Source organism: Diceros bicornis, chromosome 17 (assembly GCF_020826845.1).
Source record: "Diceros bicornis minor isolate mBicDic1 chromosome 17, mDicBic1.mat.cur, whole genome shotgun sequence".
Taxonomy (NCBI): Eukaryota; Metazoa; Chordata; class Mammalia; order Perissodactyla; family Rhinocerotidae; genus Diceros; species Diceros bicornis.
Genome location: NC_080756.1, coordinates 59,054,522 through 59,079,978, shown reverse-complemented (window position 1 = coordinate 59,079,978; position 25,457 = coordinate 59,054,522). Strand labels below are relative to the sequence as shown.

Sequence of the window (25,457 nt, the reverse complement as noted above, 5' to 3'; positions counted from 1 at the left end):
TGTAAGAATTTCAATCCCAATTTATTAGCGAAAAAAAATCTGATCTGCTGTCATAGGCTTTTTGTTTTCTTTTTGTGAGGAAGATCAGCCCTGAGCTAACATCCATGCCAACCCTCCTCTTTTTTTGCTGAGGCAGACCGGCTCTGAGCTAAAATCTATTGCTAATCCTCCTCCTTTTTTTTTTTCCCCAAAGCCCCAGTAGATAGTTGTATGACACAGTTGCACATCCTTCTAGTTGCTGTACATGGGACACGGCCTCAGCATGGCCAGAGAAGTGGTGCATCGGTGTGCGCCCAGGATCTGAACCTGGGCTGCCAGTAGCGGAGCGCGCGCACTTAACCACTAAGCCACGGAGCTGGCCCCTATCATAGGTTTTTAAGGAGGTAACATCTCTTACTGGCAGTTCAACCACGACTTTCCTTAACATAAATACAAAAATCTGAGTTCTTCCCTTTGTCCTGGAAAAATCAGAATGATGCCATTCTAAGCTAAGACAAACTGACTTCTCAGAACACATACAATTATTTTGCCCCAAATGCACAGCCATTTGCCTAAAAAAGGATATAGATGGACAAATGGATAAAGTTTTGGTGCTATTACCTTTGTACTATCTTTGCTACCTCCAACACCAGATGAGCTCAAGGGACGCATTTAGGAAAACTAATACTTGTATAGAACTGCAGAGACCATGGAAAAAATAAGTAAACTGAGTCATTAACAAAGTATAAATGTGTTTTAACAAGAAATTATAGAAAACTCAAATAGAATATTTTCATTTACATATTTTATTGAAAAATAGTTAAAATATATACATTATTTTTAAAAAACCATGCTATTGGTAAAATACTGAACTTTTCACACAAAGATCATTTAAGTTTCACTCACTCTTACCAAAGTGGCACCTTTATTTTCCTAGATAAAGATTTTGCTTAAGAGTAGGGTCTTGAGTGCCCTCTGGTAAAACTTCATGAGACTGGGTGTCCAAAAATATAACTTGGGCCCTAGAGCTCACGACTGAAAAAATTTCAACAGCAAAATGACTGCCTCTTCACATCTGACAATCTGCAGTTTGCTGCCTTCCCTCTGCCCAGGAGGAAGGCACCTTCCCTGGATGCCTTTATCTCCTCAGGAAAGGTGCTCCTCCTACTGACACTCAGCCAAGCTCAGGGCAAAAATACCTTCTTCCTAAGTTTTCATCGTCATCGTCTTCTTAAAAAAAACAAAAGCTGTCATTATAAATGTGAGAAAATGTCTAAGTAATTCAGGTTATGATCCAGACCAAAAAAACAAAAAGATTAATAGGACAGCAAAAACTATAGATAAAGCTTAGCATGTAAGAAAAGCTTTATGCGTGGTCTCTGATTCTTCTCTACCCTGTCTCTATAATAATGGATACCACTACTCTAGTCAACTCTATGCCTACAGTTTCTGGGAGAAGATGACCTTTTTCTCAGATTTCAGGAAGCAGACCTATTCCAGAGAAGAGCCATTTCTAAAAGTAAACATCAACAGAGTCTAAGTTCATTCTCTAGACCAAATACTTTGGACTTGAGGTTCTTCAGTTCTCCTTGTAACTTATGTGCCCGTCTATTGCTGTCCCGGACCTCACACAGAATGGCAAGATCCTGGTTTGCCCGGGCATTAAGTGTTGCCTAGAGATTTAAAAAAAAGAAAAAGAAAAAATGATCATGGCATATGCCAGGGAAAAATCAATCATAAAGACCAGGCTATGCTGGCTCCTTTTTATGAGACTTTTGGTATACAGGATAAATGCAATCCTTAGCTTGTTTAGTGACTAACTAAAAGAAGGAAAATGTAGAGTAGAATTACAAGCAGAAAAGGCATGAGACTCTTTGCTTTCTCATACCATAATAAAGGAGTCTTGAGATAGAGATAAATAAACAACAATGAGTAAAAAGAAGAGACCAATATAAGCATTATTGGTAAATTTGCCAAAGAAAGAAAGAAAGCATCTCTTCTTTGTGTAATTAACCTTGTTTGGAACATAGTGATCATTTAGGATATGTGGATGACTGGTTAAATCTCTTTAAGAAGGCTCTTGAGGCAACTTGGATTCTAAATATAGCTGTGTCTGATAGGGAAATATTACTTTCTTACTCAATTACTCACTTTCTCCATTTGTAAAACAGACATAGTTCTTTTAATCTACTTCTTGAATTGGGAGGGATGAAAATTTCTGTTAAGTTTAGCTTAGATGGAAGTATAATGAAAGAATCATTCAATTAATCAGTCTGTTTTTGTCCTCCCTCTAGCATGTACTTGTTGAACCAATTTTAGTGAGGCTTAGAGAGGATGGTGACCATTAGTGTCCACCATCAGGGAAGCAGACATCTTTCTTCTGAGGAGCCCTCATGACCGTGTTTCCTCACCTGCACCCCTTTTCTCCCTTTTGCTAATTCGGGATCAGCACTTACCTTATAGAGCATTTGTTCCAAGTCTTTCAGTTTCTGCCGGAGAGCCTTAATATCTGTCTTAAAGCCTTCTACTTCCAAGATACGCCGATTCTCCAAGGCCTCATAGCGTTTTGTCATTACCTGTAAACGCCTCCCCATCTTGTTCGTGCGATCCTAAACACAGGGAAATGGGAAGGCATTTATGAAGACGAGCAAAGCGCTCCCGAGCCATCTGCACTTCCCACTCCACCACAGGTGGCAGAGAACTTTGCACCTTGAAGATCTCTCTCCTCACTCCCTCTTTCTCACGAATTTGGGAAAGTTCTTCTTCTAGGGAAATGCACTGCTCTTGGTACATGTTGGACAGCTTTTTCTCTTGTACTAACTTATCCTTGAGGGACTGCAGGTCAAAAGGAAAAAAAAATTAGTATTCAGTTCTATAATTTAGGTAATTCAAATAGCACTTAGATAAAGAAAGAAGGGAAAGGAAGGATTTCCAGAAGTACAAAATGAGTTAAGGAACAAGAAAGCAAGGAACTTTGAAGAACATTTAAAAACCTCCTATTTCTAAAGGATTCTCTTAGCCTTTTCTAAAGTGTACAAAGTAGAAATTCTTTAAAATAAAACAAATATTTTTGGCTCTGAAAAGAGTCAGAAAATGGAGCTCAGAATTGTCCCAAGTAAGACATTACAATATGTGTTCTGAGACACGTTTCTGAAGTTCTTCTTTAAGAGAAAGAAACATCAACAATAACATAACACTTATACATGTTCCATTGAGCAGCCAGAATGATCTTTAAAAAACTTAAACCAGATCATGTTACTTCCCTACACACAATCTTTCAGACATAACAACATTTAGAGCTAAATATTCTTACCAAGACTGTGAAGGCCCTATAGAGCCATCCATAATTGGCTGCTGCCCACCCTTACAACCTCCTTGTGTACCACTTCCTCCTTGCTTATTCCTTTATAACCACAATGACATCCTTCCTTCTCCTTGAACATACCCCAGGGCCTTTAAACTTGTTCTTCCCTCTGCCTGGAATGCTCTTCCCCTAGGTCTGTATGGCAAGCTTAATGCCATTTTTCAGGTCTCAGCAAAAACATCAGACTTAAGAGAGTGTCCTTGGGCTGGCCCTGTGGTGTAGCGGTTAAGTGCGCACGCTCTGCCGCTGGCGGCCCGGGTTCGGATCCCGGGCGTGCACCGACACACCACTTGTCAGGCCATGCTGTGGCGGCGTCCCATATAAAGTGGAGGAAGATGGGCACGGATGTTAGCTCAGGGCCAGTCTTCCTCAGCGAAAAAGAGGAGGATTGGCATGGATGTTAGCTCAGGGCTGATCTTCCTCACACACACACACAAAAAAACAAAAAGAGAGTGTCGTTGTACTTCCCTACAAAAGTAGACTTCCAGCAACTACATATAATCTTCATATAATCCTTTTAATTCCTTAATACCACTTTTTAATAATTTATCATTTTATTTTATTTTATTTTTGGTGAAGAAGATTGGCCCTGAGCTAACATCTGTTGCCAATCCTCCTCTTTTTGCTTGAGGAAGATTGTCCCTGAGCTAACATCTGTGCCAATCTTCCTCTATTTTGTATGTGGGAAACCTCCACAGCATGGCTTGATGAGCAGTGTGTAAGTCTGTGCTTGGGATCCAAACCTGCGAACTCTGGGCTGCCGAAGCAGAGCATGTGAACTTAACCACTATGCCACCGGGCCAGCCCCTATCATTTTCTTAATTATTTGTTAATGTTTCAGTTCTTTCTCACCCATTAAAATATAAATGCCATGAAGCTCATTTACTCTAGCTCATTTACTGCTGTAGCCCCAAAGCCTAGCCCACAGTGGAAGTGCAATCAGTATTTGTTGAATGAATGAATCAATCAATCAACAGTTTAATTTTCTTTTCTTTCTTTTTTTTTTTTTGTGAGGCAGATTAGCCCTGAGCTAACATCTGTTGCCAATCCTCCTCTTTTTGCTGAGGAAGTTTGGCCCTGGGCTAACATCCGTGCCCATCTTCCTCTGTTTTACATGTGGGACACCTGCCACAGCATGGCTTGATAAGCAGCGCGGATGTCCACACCCGGGATCCGAACCTGCAAACCCCGGGCAGCTGAAGCGGAGCAAGTGAACTTAACCACTATGCCACTGGGCCAGCCCCCAGTTTAATTTTCTAAATCCCCAAACACTATAACATGAACTACCCTTTGAAACCTATTTCTTGAGGTTGCTGCTACAACAACTTCCTGGACTGAATGGATCTTGTACGACAATTCTTAGGTTCTTTGGCATTCTCTGAGTTCCTTCAACTCTTCCATAAAAATAACCAAATTCTGTAAGATATAAGGAGACTACCTTAATATATTCATTTTGGTTATGATGACTCTCATGAACAACTGGCCAAACTTTGCCAATTTTATCTTCTTTCTTCTTACACTGCACCCTGTATTGCTTAATCTTTGATATCAAATGATCCTTTTCAAGCATCCACGACTTTTCTTTCTTTTGGTTTTCGAATCTGAGTTGCAAAAAGTCTCTGGTGCTCTCATAGAGTAGTTCTTGGGTGTGATGGAGACTATGAAAGAAAGTACAAATGTGGACATGAAGATGCTTACACAGCACATATAACATATAGTTATTCCAAACAAAGGGAAGACAGAGGTTCTTTAAAAATTGTGCAGTAGATAAATTCTGTAAATTATTACTAGCAGTTTTAAAAATATACTAATCTGATCACTGGCACTCTTACTTTTGTACCGGACAAAGTACGATGTATCTATGCATGCTCACTCTTTCATAGACTGGTCTTTACAGATACTTCCCAAAGTGCTAATTTCAGGTTATATAATTAGAAGAAGTACAGAAATATTTACACATACCCTGAGAAAGTATGGACTATTCCCAGGCACTAGACTTCACAATAAAGAACTAAATCATGGGGCCGGCCTGGTGGCGCAAGCGGTTAAGTGCGTGTGCTCCGCTGCAGCGGCCCGGGGTTTGCTGGCTCGGATCCTGGGCGCGCACCGATGTACCGCTTGTCAAGCCATGCTGCAGCGGCGTCCCATATAAAGTGGAGGAAGATGGGCACGGATGTTAGCTCAGGGCCAGTCTTCCTCGGCAAAATAAGAGGAGGATTGGCAGATGTTAGCACAGGGCTGATCTTCCTCAAAAAAAAAAAAGAACTAAATCATGGTGCTCTGACTGAGGGTTAACACAAGTTCTAAAATGTCAAAAACAGCTTTGCTTTTGTTTCTGCTGTGCTCCACATGTAAACTGCCCTATAGCAAATCCCGTTCTTTTTTCAAGACCCACTTCCTCTATGAAGTCATCTTGACAACTGTAGCCCATTTAATTTCTCCATTCTCCAAAATTCTATATCAGTTTAAATCTATACCCCGTGTTATAATTCAACACTTGCTTATATACTACGTCATGTTTTAACTGTCAACATGCATGCTTTCCAACCTAAGTGAAAGCATATATCTTTTTTATCATTTATTTTTGCCCTGCCACCACCAGATTCTCATGGACAGTACCAACTATTAGACATACACAAGGTACTAAATAGATTCTTGCCAACTATTGAGATTTAAGAATAGACAAATGATGTTTCTATCTTCAAAAAGGAATATCCCTAGAAGTTAGCAACGCATCAGTTTAACATCAACACCTAGAAAAATACTGTATCAAATGATTAAACTGTTTGCAAAGAGTATTAAATATCAGGAGGCAATCACTAGCTTTCCACTGAATAAATAACGTCAGATCCATTTAGTTTTTTTTTTTTTTGGTGAGGAAAATTGGCCCTGAGCTAACTAACATCTGTTGCCAATCCTCCTGTTTTTGCTTGAGGAAGATTGTCCCTGAGCTAACATCTGTGCCAATCTTCCTCTATTTGTACATGGGACACTGCCATAGCATGGCTTGATGAGCGGTGTGTAGGTCTGCGCCTGGGATCCGAACCTGCAAACCCCAGGTCACCAAAGCGGAGTGTGGGAACTTCACTATGCCACCAGGCCGGCCCAGCCACTTAGTTCTTTTCATGAGTAACAGGGTACACAGATAATGGGAAAATGATAGCATAATGCTAGGCACAAAGTACAGTAACTGTCACCAGACTAATCTACATGTATATTTATTCAGGTATATGTGTGTGTGTATGAAGAGGAGACTGATTCAGTTAGCACAGGATGTCTTGCTCTCAGTGAATTATTTTTACTCTATTATGTTCTCAATTACAAACTGGGAAACTATGGTCTTGCTAACGTACAAATGGGCTGAAAGTGACAACCAAAGGGCAGTCATTAATGGCCTTGGATTTCATGCCACTCAATATCCTTAGGATGGGGCCGACCCCGTGGCTTAGCGGTTAGGTGCACACGCTCCGCTGCTGGCGGCCCGGGTTCGGATCCCGGGCGCGCACCAACGCACCGCTTCTCCGGCCATGCTGAGGCCGCGTCCCACATACAGCAACTAGAAGGATGTGCAGCTATGACATACAACTATCTACTGGGGCTTTGGGGGGGAAAAAGAAATAAAATTAAATTGAAAAAAAAATACATCCTTAGGATGCTCTACCTAATGAAAGGAACTGATCATGTGCTCAGATATATAGATGATGCTAAACTAGGATAGGTATTAATATTCTGGAAGACAGAAATAAAATTACAAATTACTGTGACAATTGAAAAATACTGTTCCCTTAAAAACAATTAAAATCCAATGAAAAGTGAAGATGCTATGCTTAAGCACAAAATACTAAAAATAAAAATGAAGATGGAGAAGTACTGGCCAAATGCAAACACATTACACTATGTTAAAAGAGCCTGCGAGGGCCAGAAGGCATTTTCCACTCTGCACTGGTCTGAGATCTTAATTTGAGTATCATGTCCAATTTTTTTTTTTTTTTTTTAAATATGGAACACTTCACGAATTTGCGTGTCATCCTTGCGCAGGGGCCATGCTAATCTTCTCTGTATCGTTCCAATTTTAGTATATGTGCTGCCGAAGCGAGCACTCATGTCCAATTTTAATCACTACACTTTAAAATGGAGGAAGAGACACGAGAAAGTTTGAGAAGACAATAAAAAAAACAATAAAGGGATGAATAACGTAACATGAAAAAATATGTTAAAATGTAGGATGTTTAACACAGAGCAGAGGCGGTAAGATGCAATTTGATAAGGATCACCAAGTATCCACAAATGTTTATTGTGTGCCCATTACGCACACAGGCTAGGACAGAGGCTACACCAAGACCCTGGGGGAACAAAGACATAATTACAATAGGTGGTGATAAGAATCATCACAGAGGCATGTGAATGGTTATGGGAATGTGGAGGAGAAAAAACTTAATCCTGCCTGTGGAAGTCTACAGAGAAGGGCTGGCATTGCATAGCAAGGTGTCTGCCACATATCAAGTGTTCCATACAATAGATATTATTAGTCTGGCTGAAGGACAAGGTGAACTACAGGAATAGAGGAGGAGCTGAGACTGAAAAGGTTACTTTGGTGCCAGATGAGAAGTTCCTAATAATTCATGCTAAGGTATCAGAACTTTATCATAAGATAAATGGGGAGCTATCAAATGTTTTTAGCAGTTGATAACTCCTAATGGAAGAGCTAACTCATAATAGTGAGGAAGACTGTAAAATACAAAGGGACCAGTGATAGGCTGAACAGTAGGATTGCTGCAACAATTTAAACAAGAACGTACCTTGAACTAATATAGTAAGAATGAGAGGGCAGAGAAGGGATCTGAGAGGCTTCTCAGGCTTATACTTGATAGGGTTTGGATATGAAGGAATAAGAGAGTGGGGAGCTGAATAAGAGAGTGGGGAGCTGAAGATAATCCTGAGGTTTCAAGCTTGGGAAACTGGATGGATGCGATGTCATGAAACTAAACGGAAAAAAGAATAAAGTAGTAGGTTTGAGATGGGGGAGGGGGTGCTTGTTGGGAAAGAAAAACAGTTTGGTTTCAGCCATGGTAAATTTGAGGTGTTCAAGCATATTCATGTGAAGATGTCTTTACAGCACAGGTCTGGCCACTGGAACCCACACAGAAGGCAGAGTAGGGTTAGACAGGTAGAAGAACCAAGAAAGACAAGTGCTTCAGAAATCAAGGGAGATTACCCTCAAAGAGGGGGTGATCAGAGGTGTCAAATACACAGAAAGATACTAATTACAGTGAGGATTGTAAAGAGATAATTGATCACAGAAATTAAGAAGTCAATGATGACCTCAGAAAGGGCACGCTTAGGAAAATGTAGGGGATGAAATGAGATTGCAGAGAGGAGAGGAAAGGCAGGTGGGTAAGGAGGAAAAACTGAGTACAGACAGCTTGTGCTTTTTTTGTACAGGTATGTGAAGTCATATTTTTCCATAGTCACAAAGGGCCAAACAAAAGAAAAGAGCCCTACTATATTGAGTCAGATAACATATCAGTAGATAAAAGAACATTTCTTAACCACTAAGATCAAGTTAAAACATGAAAATGGGTTAAATGGAGCATGTGGAATATCCACCAGCTCTTCAAGAAAAGAATCTACCCAACGAACCTGAAATCAACAATCCACAGAGGTTTATGCACCCCTATGTTCACTGCAGCATTATTCACTACAGCCAAGAAATGGAAGCAACTCAAGTACCCCTCGACTGATGATTGGATAAAGAAGATGTGGTATATATATACAATGGAATACTACTCAGCCCCCCCAAAAAAAAGACAAAATTGTCCCATTTGCAATAACATGGATGGACCTGGAGGGTATTATGTTAAGTGTGAAATAAGCCAGAGAGAGAAAGACAACCACCACATGATTTCACTCATATGTGGAAGATAAACTAACATACAAACAGTGAGAACTGTTTGGTGGTTACCAGGGGCAAGGGGGTTGAGGAGTGGGCACAAAGGGGTGAAGTGCAGCATTTATGTGTGACTGACAAGCAATGTACAACAAAAATTTCACAATAAAGAAAGAAAATGTCAAAAAAAAAAAAAAAAAAAAGGAAAGAATGAACAGCATTCCTGGAAAAGCCTGGACACCCACCTACATAGAGGCAGGGTGTCTGACGCAGACAATTTTTTCTACGTCCCTTTCAGTTTCATGATGCTATGCTGCTGAAGTACAGGACCATTACCTTTTTTTTTTTTTTTTTTAAATAATTTTATTTATTTTTTTTCCCAAAGCCCCAGTAGATAGTTGCATGTCATAGCTGCACATCCTTCTAGTTGCTGTATGTGGGACGCGGCCTCAGCATGGCCAGACAAGCCGTGCGTCGGTGCGCGCCCAGGATCTGAACCTGGGCCGCCAGTAGCGGAGTGCGCGTACTTAACCGCTAAGCCATGGGGCCGGCCCTGTTTTGTTTTTTTTTGTGAGGAAGATCAGCCCTGAGGTAACATCCATGCCAATCCTCCTCTTTTTGCTGAGGAGGACTGGCCCTGAACTAACATCTGTGCTCATCTTCCTTCACTTATATGGGATGCCGCCACAGCACGGCCTGACAAGCGGTGCGTCAGTGCGCGCCCAGGATCCGAACCCCAAGCCGCCAGCAGCGGAGTGCACGCATTTAACTGCTATGCCACGGGGCCGGCCCCTGGGACCATTACCTTTTAAGCCATTCAGAAAAATTTAAAAATCTGTTAGGTACAGCTTTCTTGAACACTCACTTTTTGGTAAGCTCTTTGATTTTGTCCTGATTTCTCTGCTGATGAATCTGTATCTCCTCAATGCGAATCCGTCTGTCTTCCATGAGCCCTTCAACTTGCTCTCTAGAAAGCTTGGTCTGTTCTTCCAGCTGAGCCTGCAGTGCTTCCACCTAGAAAGGCCAAAAGCAGGGAAGTAGCCACTCCTGTCCTGCTTCCATTTATTTGTTACCTCTAAAAGGGAGTCTTTCTCCAGAAAAATTTAAAAAACAAAACAAAAAACCCACAAACCAAAAACCAAAAACATAGCACCAAAACAAATAGGAAAAATAAATCTCGACTGTACTTGCCTTTATTTAATGTCTTATCGATGGGGTTAGGTGACATAAGAGCAGACTCAATCCACACTAAACAGAGCATCTACATCACACAAAGAAAGCTAGAAAATCCAGTTTCTCCTACCCTAAGATTCTCACCTTTTCACTATCTCCCTTTTTGGACTTTTAGGACTATCTTCCTTTTAAGACACCGTAGTTGCACAGAAATAGAATGACTCTTTTCTTCACTTTTTACTTTAAAAAGTGGAGCAAAGTGAGTATAACGTAATTTCCTTCTCCGAATCTGGCTCTCCCGACTCCAAATGGAGATACTGGCCAAAGGCAGAAACTGTCATTTAAACCAATAGATCCCCTCTGATAAGGACAGGAAGTTGAGTGCAACTAGATGAAAAATCATGGTTGCAAATGATATAATTACCAGGTGGTAAGAGGACGATTCATTACTTTCCTAGACTTTAGAACACATGCACTAATAAATGGACATATCCCCAAAGGTTGATCTATCAGCATAGATAACTGCAACTCTCTGTGTATCCCCCAGGCCAACCACAAAGGGAATTCTGACTGTATGATGGTTTGGTTGGGTAGGGCTTAGTAAGGAAGCTGAATGAACTGAAGGTTCAGACTAGCACTTCTAGAATGGTTGAATACAGAATAACGGTTTTAAAATATAAGCTCTTGGAAATTAGGAACAAGCTCGATTTTCTTAATCACATGATGCCTATATGTAAACTATATGTAACCTATGCCTATAAGGATCTCTATGTGCAGAGATACTTATCATACGATAATGAAGGTATGTTACACAAAGCTAAGCTCATGGACAGAAACTGTTTTGGTCTGCCAAAATAAATGCTTTACCTGTAGGATAAGTGTTTGTACATCTCTTTGGTAATGCTCAGAACTTTCTTCCTTCTCTCTCATTGCTGGTTTTCTTTTGCTTCCTTTAGAACCTAAAACAGAAAACAAAGATTAATGAAGACCTTTACTTAGCTTTTCTTTCTGCTATTCAAGTATCAGCATTACCTTTGCAGAACAGTTTGGCTTCATTTACCTAGAAGAGACGGAAAGGAAGAAAAAGGAAAACATACAATAACTATAGTACTTAATTTTTCAAATAGGACTCTCCATAAGGGAACTCTGCTAGGATGTCACTTGGATAAAATACTCATTTTTCTGAAGAATAAACTACTAAATTTTCCTTTGGAGTTGTATCTATTTTCTTTGTAAAATCTTATTTAATCAGAAAGGTTAATGGGCCGGCCCCATGGCTTAGTGGTTAAGTGCATGCGCTCCGCTGCTGGCGGCCCGGGTTCGGATCCCGGGCTCACACCGACGCACCGCTTCTCCCGCTATGCTGAGGCCGCGTCCCATATACAGCAACTAGAAGGATGTGCAGCTATGACACAACTATCTACTGGGGCTTTGGGGGAAAAATAAATAAATAAATAAAATTTAAAAAAAAAAAAGAAAGGTTAAGGAATAAGAAACACTAAATCTAAACATTTTGGTTATGATGTATCACCCAATTTTCAAAAGACAGGGTTATTTTCAAAATAAGCAACACTAAGACTGCACTGAACAAAATTTAACTCCTTGGATGAAAGAAGCTCATGCTAAGACAGTAGATCTTAAAAGTTCTCGTCACAAGAAAAAAAACTGTAACTATGTGTGGTGATAGATGTTAACTATACTTATTGCGGTGATCATTTCACACTACATACAAATATCGAATCATTACGTTGTACAGTTGAAACTATTATAATGTTACATGTCAATTATATCTCAACAACAAAAAAAAGAAAATTGGGATTTCCATTAAAAAAAAAAAGAGGCAGAGAGAGATAAAGAGATTGAGGCTTAGAGAGGCTAACAATACTCTGTGATTCCAGAAGTTGTCTAAATCTGTTTTACGACTTATCACCATAAGCATGTTAATTACATATTTTTTATTCTACTTCATTAAAACATCACAGAGGGGCCGGCCCGGTGGCGCAAGCGGTTAAGTGCGCACGCTCCGCTGCGGCAGCCTGGGGTTCGCCGGTTCGGATCCCAGGCGCGCACCGACGCACCGCTTGGCAAGCCATGCTGTGGCGGCGTCCCATATAAAGTGGAGGAAGATGGGCACGGATGTTCGCCCAGGGCCGGTCTTCCTCAGTAAAAAAAGAGGAGGATTGGCAGATGTTAGCACAGGGCTGATCTTCCTCACAAAAACAAACAAACAAACAAAAAACAAAAAAACATCATAGAAAGGTTTAAAAAAAAAAAAGCAAAGGGGCCGGCCCAGTGTCATAGTGGTTAAGTTCGTGCACTCTGCTTTGGCCGCCCGGGGTTTGCAAGTTCGGAACCCAAGGGGCAGACCTACACACTGTTTATCAAGGCATGCTGTGGCAGGCATCCCATATATAGAGTACAGGAAGATGGGCACAGAAGTTAGCCCAGGGCCAATCTTCCTCAAGAAAAGAAAGGGATTGGCAATAGACGTTGTTAGCTCAGGGCTAATGTTTCTCAACAACAACAACAAAAAACACCAAAAAAGCAAAGTAAGATCTTAGGCCACTAGAGGCATCATAAAAAACATCCATATCACTGTATAGTAGAAAAAAATTTCTGATTATTTCCAGTGCGTCTTTCGAATTCTGCAGCAACGAGAATTTATAATAATATGGTTGGTACCTGCTCTGAAAGTTGACGATTCATTTTGTTCACATATATCTACAGCCTGGATAGTCTTTTGGAGAACGCTGACCTGAAGAAGCAAAAAAAGGTAAAGAAGTAGACTTCTTATAAATATAATATTTCACTTTTTAGCTTTAGTTCTACAGAGAAAATACTATTCATAAATTAAATTGGTCAAAATTGATATAATCATATACGATGTCATGCATATGAGAGACCAAAGTGGACAAAGTAACAAATTGGATAAAACCCAGTGTTGGTATGATACAAACTAAAACCAATAAAATTTCAGTGTTATTTAGCAATATTTGCTAAAAAAAAAAAAATGGTCTTTGACAAGGGTCTTTAGAAAAGTAATGGAGACACAAAAGTATGCATATATAGATATGTATAAAGATGCTAACTGAGGCAGTTTATAGAAGTGAAAAAATGGAAACAGTATACACACAGAAATATTTCTATATGAATGGAAAAAGAGCTTTATCTCTGGGGTATAGAATTATGGGAGATGCCACTTTTATATGATAGATTTCTGAAATCTGTGTTTGTTTTTAATAAAGACCACACTGTTTTTTATTGATCTTTTTTTTTTTTAATTTTATTTATTTATTTTTTTCCCCCAAAGCCCCAGTAGATAGTTGTATGTCACAGTTGCACATCCTTCTAGTTGCTGTATGTGGGATGCAGCCTCAGCATGGCTGGAGAAGCGGTGCGGCGGTGCGCGCCTGGGATCCAAACCCGGGCCACCAGCAGCAGAGCGTGCGCACTTAACCGCTAAGCCACGGGGCCAGCCCTATTGATGTCTTAATAGTTTATAACATTGTGAAATTTTGGTTGTACATTATTGTTTGTCAGTCACCATATAAATGCCTCCCTTCACCCCTTGTGCCTACCCCCCAACCCCCTTGCCCCTGGTAACCACCAAAAAGTTCTCTATGTTCATGTGTTGGTTTATATTCCATATATGAGTGAAATCACGCAGTGTTTGTCTTTCTCTCTCTGGTTTATTTCACTTAACATATACTCTCCAGGTCCACCCATGTTGCTGCACATGGGACAATTTTGTCTTTTTTATGGCTCAATAGTACTCCATTGTATAGATATACCACATCATCTTTAGCCGATCATCAGTCGAGGGACACTTGGGCTACTTCCACTTCTTGGCTATAGTGAATAATGCTGCAATGAACACAGGAATGCATAATCCTCTTTGCATTGTTGATTTCAAGTTCATTGGATACATTCAAAGTAGTGGGATAGCTGGCTCATAGGGTAGTTCTATTTTCAATTTTTTGAGGAATCACCATACTGTTTTCCATGGAGGCTGCACCAGTTTGCATTCCCACCAGCAGTAAATGAGGATGCCCATTCCTCCACAACCTCTCCAACATTTGTTGTTTTTTGTCTTGGTGATTATAGGCATTCTAAGGGGTATAGTGATACCTTAGTGTTGTTTTGATTTGCATTTCCCTGATGATTAGTGATGTTGAACATCTTTTCATGTGCCTATTGACCATCTGTATGTCTTCTTTGGTGAAGTGTCTGTTCATTTCCTCTGCCCATTTTTTGATCGGGTTGTTTGTTTTTTTGTTGTTCAGTTGTGTGAGTACTTTATATATTATGGAGATTAACCCCTTGTCAGATATATGATTTGCAAATATTTTCTCCCAGCTGGTGGGTTCTCTATTCATTTTGATCCTGGTTTCATTTGCCTTGTAGAAGCTCTTTAATCTGATGAAGTCTCACTTGTTTATTTTTTCTTTAGTTTCCCTTGTCCAAGTAGACATGGTATCCAAAAAGATTCCTTTATGACCAATGTCAAATAGTGTATTGCCTCTATTTTCTTCTAGGAGCTTTATAGTTTCAGGTCTCCGCTTCTGGTCTTTGATCCGTTTTGAGTTAATTTTTGGGAATGGTGAAAGCAGATGGTCTACTTTCATTCTTTTGCATGTGACTGTCCAGTTTTCCCAGCACCATTTATTGCAGAGACTTTCCTTTCTCCTTTCTATGTTCTTAGCTCCTTTGCTGAAGATTAGCAGTCCGGATATGTGTGGTTTTATTTCTGGGCTTTCAGTTCTGTTCCATTGATCTGTGTATCTGTTTTTGTACCAGTACTATGCTGTTTTGATTACTATTGCTTTGTAGTACGTTTTGAAGTCAGGGATTATGATGCCTCCAGCTTTGTTCTTTTTTTTTCAGGATTGCTTTAGCTATTCAGGGTCTTTTGTTGCCTCATATGAATTTTAGTATTCTTTGTTCTATTTCTGTGAAGAATGTCATTGGGATTCTGATTGGGTTTGCATTAAATCTGTAGATTGCTTTAGGTAATACAGACATTTTAACTATGTCTATTCTTCCAATCCATGTGCATGGGATATCTTTCCATTTCTTTGCGTCATCATCAATTTCTTTCAATAATGTCTTATAGTTTTCATTGTATAGGTCTTTCACTTCCTTGGTTGGATTTATTCCTAGATATTTTATTCTTTTTGTTGCCATTATACATGGAATTATCTTTTTTTTCTTTTTCTTGGTGAGGAAGATGAGCCCTGAGCTAACATCCATGCCAATCCTCCTCTTTTTGCTGAGGAAGACTGGCCCTGAACTAACATCCGTGCCGATCTTCCTTCACTTTACGTGGGACGCCGCCACAGCATGGCCTGAGAAGCAGTGCGTCGGTGCGTGCCCGGGATCTGAACCTGGGCCGCCAGCAGTGGAGCATGCACATTTAACTGATATGCCATGGGGCCGGCCCCTACATGGAATTACCTTTTTGAGTTCTCTTTCTGTTAGTTTGTTATTAGCATACAGAAATGCAACTGATTTTGTAAGTTGATTTTGTACCCTGCAACTTTGCTGTGGTTGTTGATTATTTCTAATAGTTTTCCAATGGATTTTTTAGGGTTTTGTATATAAAAATCATGTCATCTGCAAATTGTGCAAGTTTCACTTCTTCGTTGCCTATTTGGATTCCTTTTATTCCTTTTTCTTGCCTAATTGCTCTGGTCAAAACCTCCAGTACTATGTTAAATAAGAGTGGTGAGAGTGGCCACCCTTGTCTTGTTCTCGTTCTCAGAGGAATGGCTTTCAGACTTTCCCTGTTGAGTATGATGTTGGCTGTGGGTTTCTCATATATGGCCTTTATTATGTCGAGGTACTTTCCTTCTATACCCATTTTATTGAGAGTTTTTATCATAAATGGATGTTGGATCTTGTCAAATGCCTTCTCTGCATCTATTGAGATGATCATGTGGTTTTTATTCCTTGTTTTGTTGATGTGGTGTATCACGTTGATCAATTTGCGGATGTTGAACCATCCCTGTGTCCCTGGTATAAATCCCACTTGGTCATGGTGTATGTTTTTAACATATTGCTGTATTCTGTTTGCCAATATTTTGTTGACGATTTTTGCATCTATGTTGAACAGCGATGTTGGTCTGTAGTCTTCCTTCTTTGTATTGTCCTTTTCTGGCTTTGGTACCCGGGTGATGTTGGCCTCACAGAATGTGTTAGCAAGTGTTCCATCTTCCTCTATTTTTTGGAATAGTTTGAGAAGGATAGGTATTAAATCTTCTTCGAATGTTTGGTAAAATTCTCCGGAGAAGCCATCTGGTTCTGGACTTTTATTTTTGGGGAGGTTTTTTTTTTTTTGTGAGGAGATCAGCTGTGAGCTAATATTCATGCCAATCTTCCTCTTTTTGCTGAGGAAGACTGACCCTGGGCTAACATCCATGCCCATCTTCCTCTACTTTATATGGGATGCCACCACAGCACGGCCTGACAAGCAGTGCATTGGTGTGTGCCTGGGATCTGACCCCGGGCCGCCAGCAGCGGAGCGCGCGCACTTAACCGCTACGCCATGGGGCTGGCCCCAGGAGGTTTTTAATTACTGTTTCAATCTCTTTATTTGATTGGTCTATTCAGATTCTCTATTTCTTCTTGGTTCAGTTTTGGGAGCTTGTATGAGTCTAAGAATTTATCCATTTCTTCTAGATTGTCCAACTTGTTGGCATATAGTTTTCCATAGTATTCTCTTATAATCCTTTGCATTTCTCTGGTATCCATTGTAACTTCTCCCTTTCATTTCTAATTTTATTTATTTGAGCCTTCTCTCTTTTTTCTTAGTGAGAACCCTGGCTAAGGTTTGTCAATTTTGTTTATCTTCCCAAAGAACCAACTCTTTGTTTCATTGATCCTTTCTACTATTTTTTTTTTTTGTTTCAATTTCATTTATTTCTGCTCTAATTTTTATCATTTCTCTCCTTCTGCTGACTTTGGGCTTTGTTTGCTCTTCTTTTTCTAGTTCTGTTAGGCATAGTTTAAGGTTGCTTATTTGGGATTTTTCTTGTTTGTTAAGAAGACCACACATTACTTTTGTAATCAGTATAAACAAAGATTAAAAAAGAGACTTGAGTATTGAAACTTGCTCCCACACAAGTCTCCTCCTGCTTTCCTCTCTAATCTCATCGAAAACATCTATTCCTCTGTGCTTTAGGTTTCCAAATGGTGAAATGAGGTAAACAATGCCACTTCCCAAAGTTTTTGAAGAAAAAGAATAAAACCAGAAAGCTCCTTGTAATTCTAGAAAATGCTTTGAAAACTTAGGTAAACATGGGACTATGATAGCTAATTCTCCTTCTATCTTCTTCAGCAAGTACCAAAATTGCTCTAGGGACCCTAGCCTGTATTTTGTAAAAGCCATGCTTACCACACTATACCAAAGATTACTTACTTTGTTGGGAGGCTCCTTATAGAAATAGGTCACTTCTCCAGTGTCTGTTCCCACAAGAGCCAAGAGATTCTGAATCTTCTTCTTGTCTTCTAGCTCCCTGCAATTCTCGTAGAGAGTAAGCACACATTGTGTCCAGATAAGCAAATTTTTCTGTTTAAAGCATCTCTCTTGTGACTTAGTTATTTTTAAAACAATGGTAACCTCAAATTAAAATTGAATAACTAGACCTTAGCTCTAATTTTTAAAACATCAGGTATTTACATCAGGAATTCAGAGAGAAGGGGCCAGCAAACAATTTCTTCTTTGGTTCTAGAAAAGAACTATAGGTGGGTACTAGGGTACACTGTTCAGATTCTCCTCTTCAGGACCGATGGGTTCATTCCCCCAACTGCCAGCAATGTTGCAGGCTAATGGCTCACAGCTGAATCTCTCTCCAGAATTGCCCTCAGTCAAGGTGAACTGCCTCACCCACCTGCGTGCCCAAGTGACAGCCTGTACCCAGTGCCTGCGAATGAGGGGGTACAAAAGCCCAATCTCCTTGTGTCAATTCAGGATCTTTCTGAAGGGCCATCCCAGCTTCAAGGCACCATGTGGCATTGACTGAGGCCTGTTCTAACTGAAGTGAAGTTCAAGTTTTGCCCAATCAGACTTTCCTTATTCCCTCACAGGTAATGGTTATTCCTCAGAGCACTCCCCAAAAACGTCCTGCAAACAAGTCTCCACTGCAGTCTGTTTTCCAGGGAACCCAATCTAAGACAGTTGATATTAGAAATGGACCAAGAAAGCAAACTCTAAAATGAGATTTCAGAGCCCGTCATATGGAGATGGTTGATAGAGCATAGTGCTCTTAGGAGTAAGACAGAGAGGTGGTCAAGGCAGTATAGCTTAAACAAAATAAATCAAAGATGGAGAAAGGCTGAGGGCTGTGCCCTATACAAAATCACAATCTCTGGCGCATTTTCCACACCTCTGCCAGTTTTAAAACCCAGAGACTACTACCTGAAGGAGAAGCTAGGTCTCCCAGGAGATAAGACCTAGCGACGCCACAACAAATGTACACAGTAATGACTCCCCCAGGCCTTCTCCAAAGGGCCTATGGCTATTTATTCAAGTAATTGTACACTGAGGAAAAGGATTGCTGGATACAGGGTCTGAGTTGACAGTGATCCCTGGTGACCTGAAGCTTTATCATAGTACTGGGGCACATGGGAACCATGTAATAAAGGGAATTTTGGTCCAGGTCCAGCTCACAGTGGGTCCACTGGATCAAGACGCAATCAATGGTCATTTCCTCCATCTCCAAATGTATAATTGGAGTGGACATATTCGGTAGTTGGCAAAACCACCAACTGGCTTCTTGGCTTCTGGGTTAAGGCAAGTGGAACCCTCTGAAACTGCTCCTCATCCTAGCCAAGATGATAAAAAAAGATCTAAAGGATGTACGGGTGGATGTCTCCATCAAATCTCCATTTAATTCACAAGTATGATCTATGTAAAACCAGAAAGATAACAGTGAGTCCCCAGTAGGTCCCAATTTCAGTCACTGTGCCAGATCTATTTTTGCTAGAGCAGATTAACTTGGTCTTAGGTAGAAGGTATGTGGATATTGATTAAGCAAATGTATTCCTTTCCATTCCTAACAGGATCAGAAGCAGTTTTCATTCATGTGGCGTGAATAACAGTATACTTTTATAGTCTTTCCTTAGAACCATGTTCTGCTCTTTATCAAATCAGTCCAAAGGGACCTGGATCTGGCCATTCCACAGATCACATTAGTTCACTATTGATGATATCATATTAAATCAGATTAGATAGACAAGAAATGGCAAGTGCATTAGAACCCTTGGTAAGATACATGTGTTCCAGAGGGTTGAGAGCACTCAGTGAAGCTTTAGGGGTCCGATCTAGGCATGCCAGGACATTTCTTTCAAAGGAAAGGACAAATTATTGCATCTCACACCTATCACCACCAAGAAGGAAGCATAATGCCAGGAAGGACTGACAAGAGATTTTAACATATTGAGGTATATGGGGTAACTATTTGGGTTCAAAACTGATTCCGCTTGCACTCAAAAGCCTGACTTATGGCCTATCAAACATACATTGTACATCTGCTTAACTATTAAAGAATGCACTCTCTTGGGGCCAGCCGCATGGCTGAGTGGTTTAAGTTCTGCGCCCTCTGCCTCAGTGGCCTGGGTTCACGGGTTCAGACCCTGGGCACAGACCTATGCCACTCATCAATCCATGCTGTGATGGCAACCAACGTAAAGTGGAGGAAGACTGGCAGAGACATGAACTCAGGGCTAACTTCCTCAAGCCAAAAAAACCCAGAAAGATTGGCAACAAGATGTTAGCAAAGAGTGAATCTTCCTCAGAAAAAAATTAAAAAAGAAAATTGCACTCACTTAAGATAAGAATGCATACTTCCTCTCTCATGCCCTATTGGTAACACTCTATTGGTAACCCCCCGATTAGTTCCTTTCCCAACATGAGGGTCACGTTGACCTACTAATTTGCAACTAAATACCTCTTTGAAACTTTTATGAAAATATATCCTGGGTGTGTTTAATGTTCTTTGTTCTAAAAACATATAAGACCATACTGAAAACCATGCTTCTCTGGAACAAACGCTTTCTAAGGCCTTTCTAGTTTATAATCCTCACTCTGGCTCAAATAAAACTCATTTTATTTCTCTTATCTATGGAATGGTTATTGGTTATTTTGTGTCGACAGGACTCTTCAGGTTCTAGAGACAACATATTCCATACTTTGGAATACTGCTCTGACCCATATATCAAGTGCCATGGAAGGTGAGCTTTCAGTGTGGCCCAGAGTTGAAAAGAAGTTCTGCATTAGGTCAAGGCTGAAACTATTAAGGAGATTGAATCTGTAGGGGAGGAAGACTATCCTCTACCCACTCTGGGTCCTTTCTGGCTGAGCTACAAATGAAATTAATATAAGATGGAACAGCAGGAGAAAATCAAACAAAGCTTTAGAACATGCATACACGGGAGAGACCCAGGAAAAGCTGGGTAACTCAACAAAATGGCAGAGGTTCTCATCTTAAATACTATCTTCAGCTAAAGACAAAGGAGGATGTTGGGGGTGGGAGGAGTCAGTTATGGGAGATTACCGGAAAAGCACAGTAAACAAGAGTAAGGTTAATATGCAGATTTAAGTCCTTGCCTTCCGCACTGATAAGAGTTTCTAGAGATAAGGTCATCTCACCTTCTTCCTGGTACAGAGAGGGAGATATCTTTACAAATGGAGATTTCCCTTATAAATCTAATTCTCTTACAAAAAGATAACTTCTACTTTTACTTGGTTTTCAGAGCTTTGATAAGAATAGGCTTAGCAAGGACCCTTTCAGTCTATCCATACCCAGAGTTATCTATGGTGACGGCCTGTCCTGGGGACAGGTATTCTATCTTAAATTCTTTTAGGCAGTTATTGGGGGCGGGGGAGGGGAGGTCAAAGCTTCTTTCTGAGTCTTCTGAGCCTTTATTGTCTTCAGCTCAAAATAATCCGCATACCAGAGTGGCACATCTTGGGCCAGCCTGCCCTGAACCCCATCAAATCAGTAATCAAAAATGTCCTGACAAAGAAAAACCCTGGACCTGATGGCTTCACTGGTGAATTCAACCTAACATTTAGAGAACGACTGTGACACTGTGATTTATAGGAAATATATATTTGGTCATTCAGATTACCAAAATATATTTGTAATATATATTTGGTCTTTGTCCACAGTCTGTAGCTCACAGGTCCCAAAACCCTTGGAATTTCCTCAGTGTTGAGAGTGATAAATGCGTCTTTTGTTATGTTAGTGAGGTGACTTTTGGAAAGCACCTAAGGATGGGGCCGACTGCCAATGGAGCAAACCACGTGATTAGAGGGTTGGAACTTTTAGTCCCACTCCCTCAGCCTCCAGGGAGGGGTGAAAGGCTTGAGGTCAAATCAATTGCCAATGGCCAATGACTTAATCAATCATGACTACACAAGGTAGCCTCCATAAAAACTCCAAAGGACAGCTCCTCAGCCCTCCCTTTCCTTTCGGAGAGCTTCCTTGCTGCGGAACCAGAATGCTTCCATGTGCCACCTCACTAGGCTCCAAGCACCTCAAGGACAGGAGCTTATTAAGGACCTTCCCCTATGAAGCTCTTCATCTGACTGTTGATTCATATCCTTTGTAATAAATCGGTAATCTAGTTGAGTAAACAGGTTTTCTTGAGTTCTGTGAGCCATTCTAGCAAATTAATTAAAACTCATGGAGGGGGTAATGGGAACCTCTGATTTACAGCCAGTTGGTCAGAAGTACAGATAACAACCTGAACTTGTGATTGACATCCTGAGTTGGAGGGGGGTCATTGGAACCTCCAGTTTGTAGCCAGTTGGTCAGAAGCACCGGTAACAACCTGGGCTTGCAACTGGCATCTGAAGCGGACAGTGGTCTTATGGGACTGAGCCGCTTACTGGTGGAATCTGATTCTATCTCTGGGTAGATAGTGTCAGAATTGAGTTGAATTTCCAGACACCCTGCTGGCATCCGAGAATTGCCTGTTGGTGTGGGGAAGCCTCCATACACACAGACATTGGAACAGGGTCCAAGAATCCTTTGCAAGGACTAATACCAATCACTCTCAAACTTTTCCAAAAATTGAGGAGGCAACACTTCCTAACTCATTCTATGAGGCTGGCACTGACCTGAAACCAAAGTCAGACAAAGATACTACAAGAAAACTACTACAGATCAGTATCCCTTATGAACACTGATGCAAATGTCCTCAACAAAATACTAGCAAACCAAATGCAGCAGCGTATTAAAAGGATTACATACCACAATGGAATTTATTCCTGGAATACAAGTATGGTTTAACATATGAAAATCGATCAATGTAATACACTACATTAACAGAATGAAGGAAAAAAACACAGGATCATCCATTGATACAGAAAACACACTTGACATTTTGTGTCAACATAAAATCATGTCAACACCCTTTTATGATAAAAACACTCAACAAACTAGGAATAAAAGAAAACAACCTCCACATAATAAAAGCTATGTATGAAAAACCCACAGCTAACATTATGATCAGTGGAGGAAGACTGAGTTTTCCGCTAGGGGACGGCCCGGTGGCGCAAGCGGTTAAGTGCACATGCTCCACTTCGAAGGCCTGGGGTTCGCAGGTTTGGATCCCGGGCACGTACTGACTCACTGCTTGTTAAGCCATGCTGTGGTGGCGTCCCATGTAGAGCAGAGGAAGATGGGCACAGATGTTAGCTCAGGGCCACTCTTCCTCAAGAAAAAAGGAGAGGATTGGCATTGGATGTTAGCTCAGGGCTAGTCCTCCTCACAAAAAAAAAAGAAAGTTTTCCTCTAAGATCAAGAACAAGACAAGGATGCCCACTTTCACAACTTCTATTTAACACAGTATTGGAAGTCCTAGCCAAAGCAAGTAGGAAAGAAAACAAAGAAAAGACATTCTAATTGGAAAGGAAGAAGTAAAATTATTTTTGTTCACAGATGACATGATCTTATATGTAGAAAACCTTAAGGGTTTCACAGAAAAGAAAAAAAAAGAAACTGTTGTTAGAACGGATAAGTGAATTCAGCAAAGTAGCAGAACACAAATTCAACGTGCAAATCAGTTGCATTTTTATACTTTAACAATGAACAATTCGAAAACGAAAAATTCGAAAATGAAATTAAGAAAAGAATTCAATTTACAATAGCATCAAAAAGAATAAAATACTTAGGAATTAATCTAACCAAGGAAGTCAAAGACTTGTACACTGAAAACATCGGTGAAAGAAATTAAAGAACACGTAAATAAATGGAAAGACAGCCCATGTCCATGAATTGGAAGACTTGATACTAAGATGTCAAATTTTTTGTTTTTTTGTGAGGATGATCAGCCCTGAGCTAACATCCATGCCAGTCCTCCACTTTTTGCTGAGGAAGACCGGCTCTGAGCTAACATCTATTGCCAATCCTCCTTTTTTTTTTTTTTCTCTCCAAAGCCCCAGTAAATAGTTGTATGTCGTAGTTGCACATCCTTCCAGTTGCTGTATGTGGGATGCGGCCTCAGCATGGCTGGACAAGCGGTGAGTCGGTGCATGCCCGGGATCCGAACCCAGGCCGCCAGCAGTGGAGCGCACGCACTTAACCGCTAAGCCACGGAGCCGGCCCCCTAAGATGTCAATATTACCCAAAGCAATCTACAGATTCAGTGCAATTCCTATTAAAACCTCAACGACATTTTTTGCAGAAATAGAAAAATCCATCCTAAAATTCATATAGAATCTCAGGGGACTCCAAACAGTCAAAAGGATCTTGAAAAAGAACAAAGTTGGAGGACTCACTTCTTGATTTCAAAACTTACTACAAAGCTACAGTAATCAAAACAGTGAGGTACTGACATAATGAAGACATATGGACCTATGGAATAGGAGAGCCCAGAAATAAGTCCCACATATATGGTCAAATGATTTGTGATTTTTTGTTTTTTTGTGAGGAAGATCAGCCCTGAGCTAACATCCATGCTAATCTTCCTCTTTTTGCTGAGGAAGACCGGCTCTGAGCTAACATCTATTGCCAATCCTCCTCCTTTTTTTTTTTCCCAAAGCCCCAGCAGATAGTTGTATGTCATAGTTGCACATCCTTCTAGTTGCTGTATGTGGGACGCGGCCTCAGCATGGCCAGAGAAGCGGTGTGTTAGCGCACACCCGGGATCCGAACCCAGGCCGCCAGTAGCGGAGCGCACGCACTTAACCGCTAAGCCACGGGGCCTACCCGTGATTTTTGACTTTAAATAGGGAAATGACAGTCTTTTCAACAAATGGTGCTAGGAAAACCAGATCTCCACATGCAAAAGAATGAAGTTGGATCCTTCCTAACATCATATATAAAAATTAACTCAAAATGAACCAAAGCCCTAAATGTAGGAGCTAAAACCATAAAATTCTTAGAAGAAAACATAGTGATATTGGATTTGGCAATGATTTCTTGAATACGACACCAAAAGCAAAAGGAACCAAAGAAAAAATATACAAATTGGACTTCATGAAAATGAAAACTTTTGTGCATCAAAGGACACTATCAATAAGGTGGCAATCCTCAGAATGGGAGAAAACATTTACAAATCACTTATCTGAAAAGAGATTAATATCCAGAATATTTAAAGAACTCCTAAAACTAAACAATAACAAAAAACAAAAAACCCAATTTTAAAATGGGCAAAGGACTTAAATAGACATTTCTCTAAAGAAGATACATAAATGACCAATAAGCACATGAAAAAATGCTAAACATCACTAATGGGCAATGGAAATCAAAACAACGAGATACCACTTCACATCTATTAGGATGGCCAATGTTAAAAAAATTAAAAAAAAAAAAAAGAAAACAAGTGTTGGTGTGCATGTGAAGAAACTAAAACCCTTGTGCATTTCTAGTGGGAATGTAAAATGGTGCAGCCACTGTGGAAAACAGTATGGTGGTTCCTCCCCAAAAAATTAAACATAGAATTAACATCTGAGGGCCCGGCCCCGTGGCTTAGCGGTTAACTGCGCGTGCTCCGCTACCGGCGGCCAGGGTTCGGATCCCAGGCAGGCACCGACGCACCGCTTCT

General features: G+C 40.5%; 1 protein-coding gene and 1 non-coding gene across 6 annotated transcripts in view; both read right to left on the bottom strand.

Annotated features, from left to right (window-relative positions):
* Positions 1–767: 767 nt before the first annotated feature.
* CCDC77 (coiled-coil domain containing 77) overlaps positions 768–25,457 on the bottom strand; it is a 44,750-nt gene continuing 20,060 nt past the window's right edge. For all 5 annotated transcript variants that reach the window (XM_058559079.1, XM_058559078.1, XM_058559081.1 and 2 more), the window contains 8 exons: positions 17,821–17,917; positions 13,086–13,158; positions 11,271–11,362; positions 10,096–10,244; positions 4,782–5,001; positions 2,689–2,814; positions 2,436–2,588; positions 768–1,652 (listed from right to left, as the gene is read on the bottom strand). In XM_058559079.1, the coding sequence (XP_058415062.1) occupies positions 1,506–1,652; positions 2,436–2,588; positions 2,689–2,814; positions 4,782–5,001; positions 10,096–10,244; positions 11,271–11,362; positions 13,086–13,158; positions 17,821–17,917 (1,057 nt within the window). In that variant the 3' untranslated portion in view covers positions 768–1,505. The remainder of the gene's footprint in view (positions 1,653–2,435; positions 2,589–2,688; positions 2,815–4,781; positions 5,002–10,095; positions 10,245–11,270; positions 11,363–13,085; positions 13,159–17,820; positions 17,918–25,457) is intronic.
* Positions 7,337–7,443, bottom strand: LOC131416583 (U6 spliceosomal RNA). The gene has a single exon (XR_009222603.1). It is a non-coding gene; the product is annotated as a U6 spliceosomal RNA (small nuclear RNA).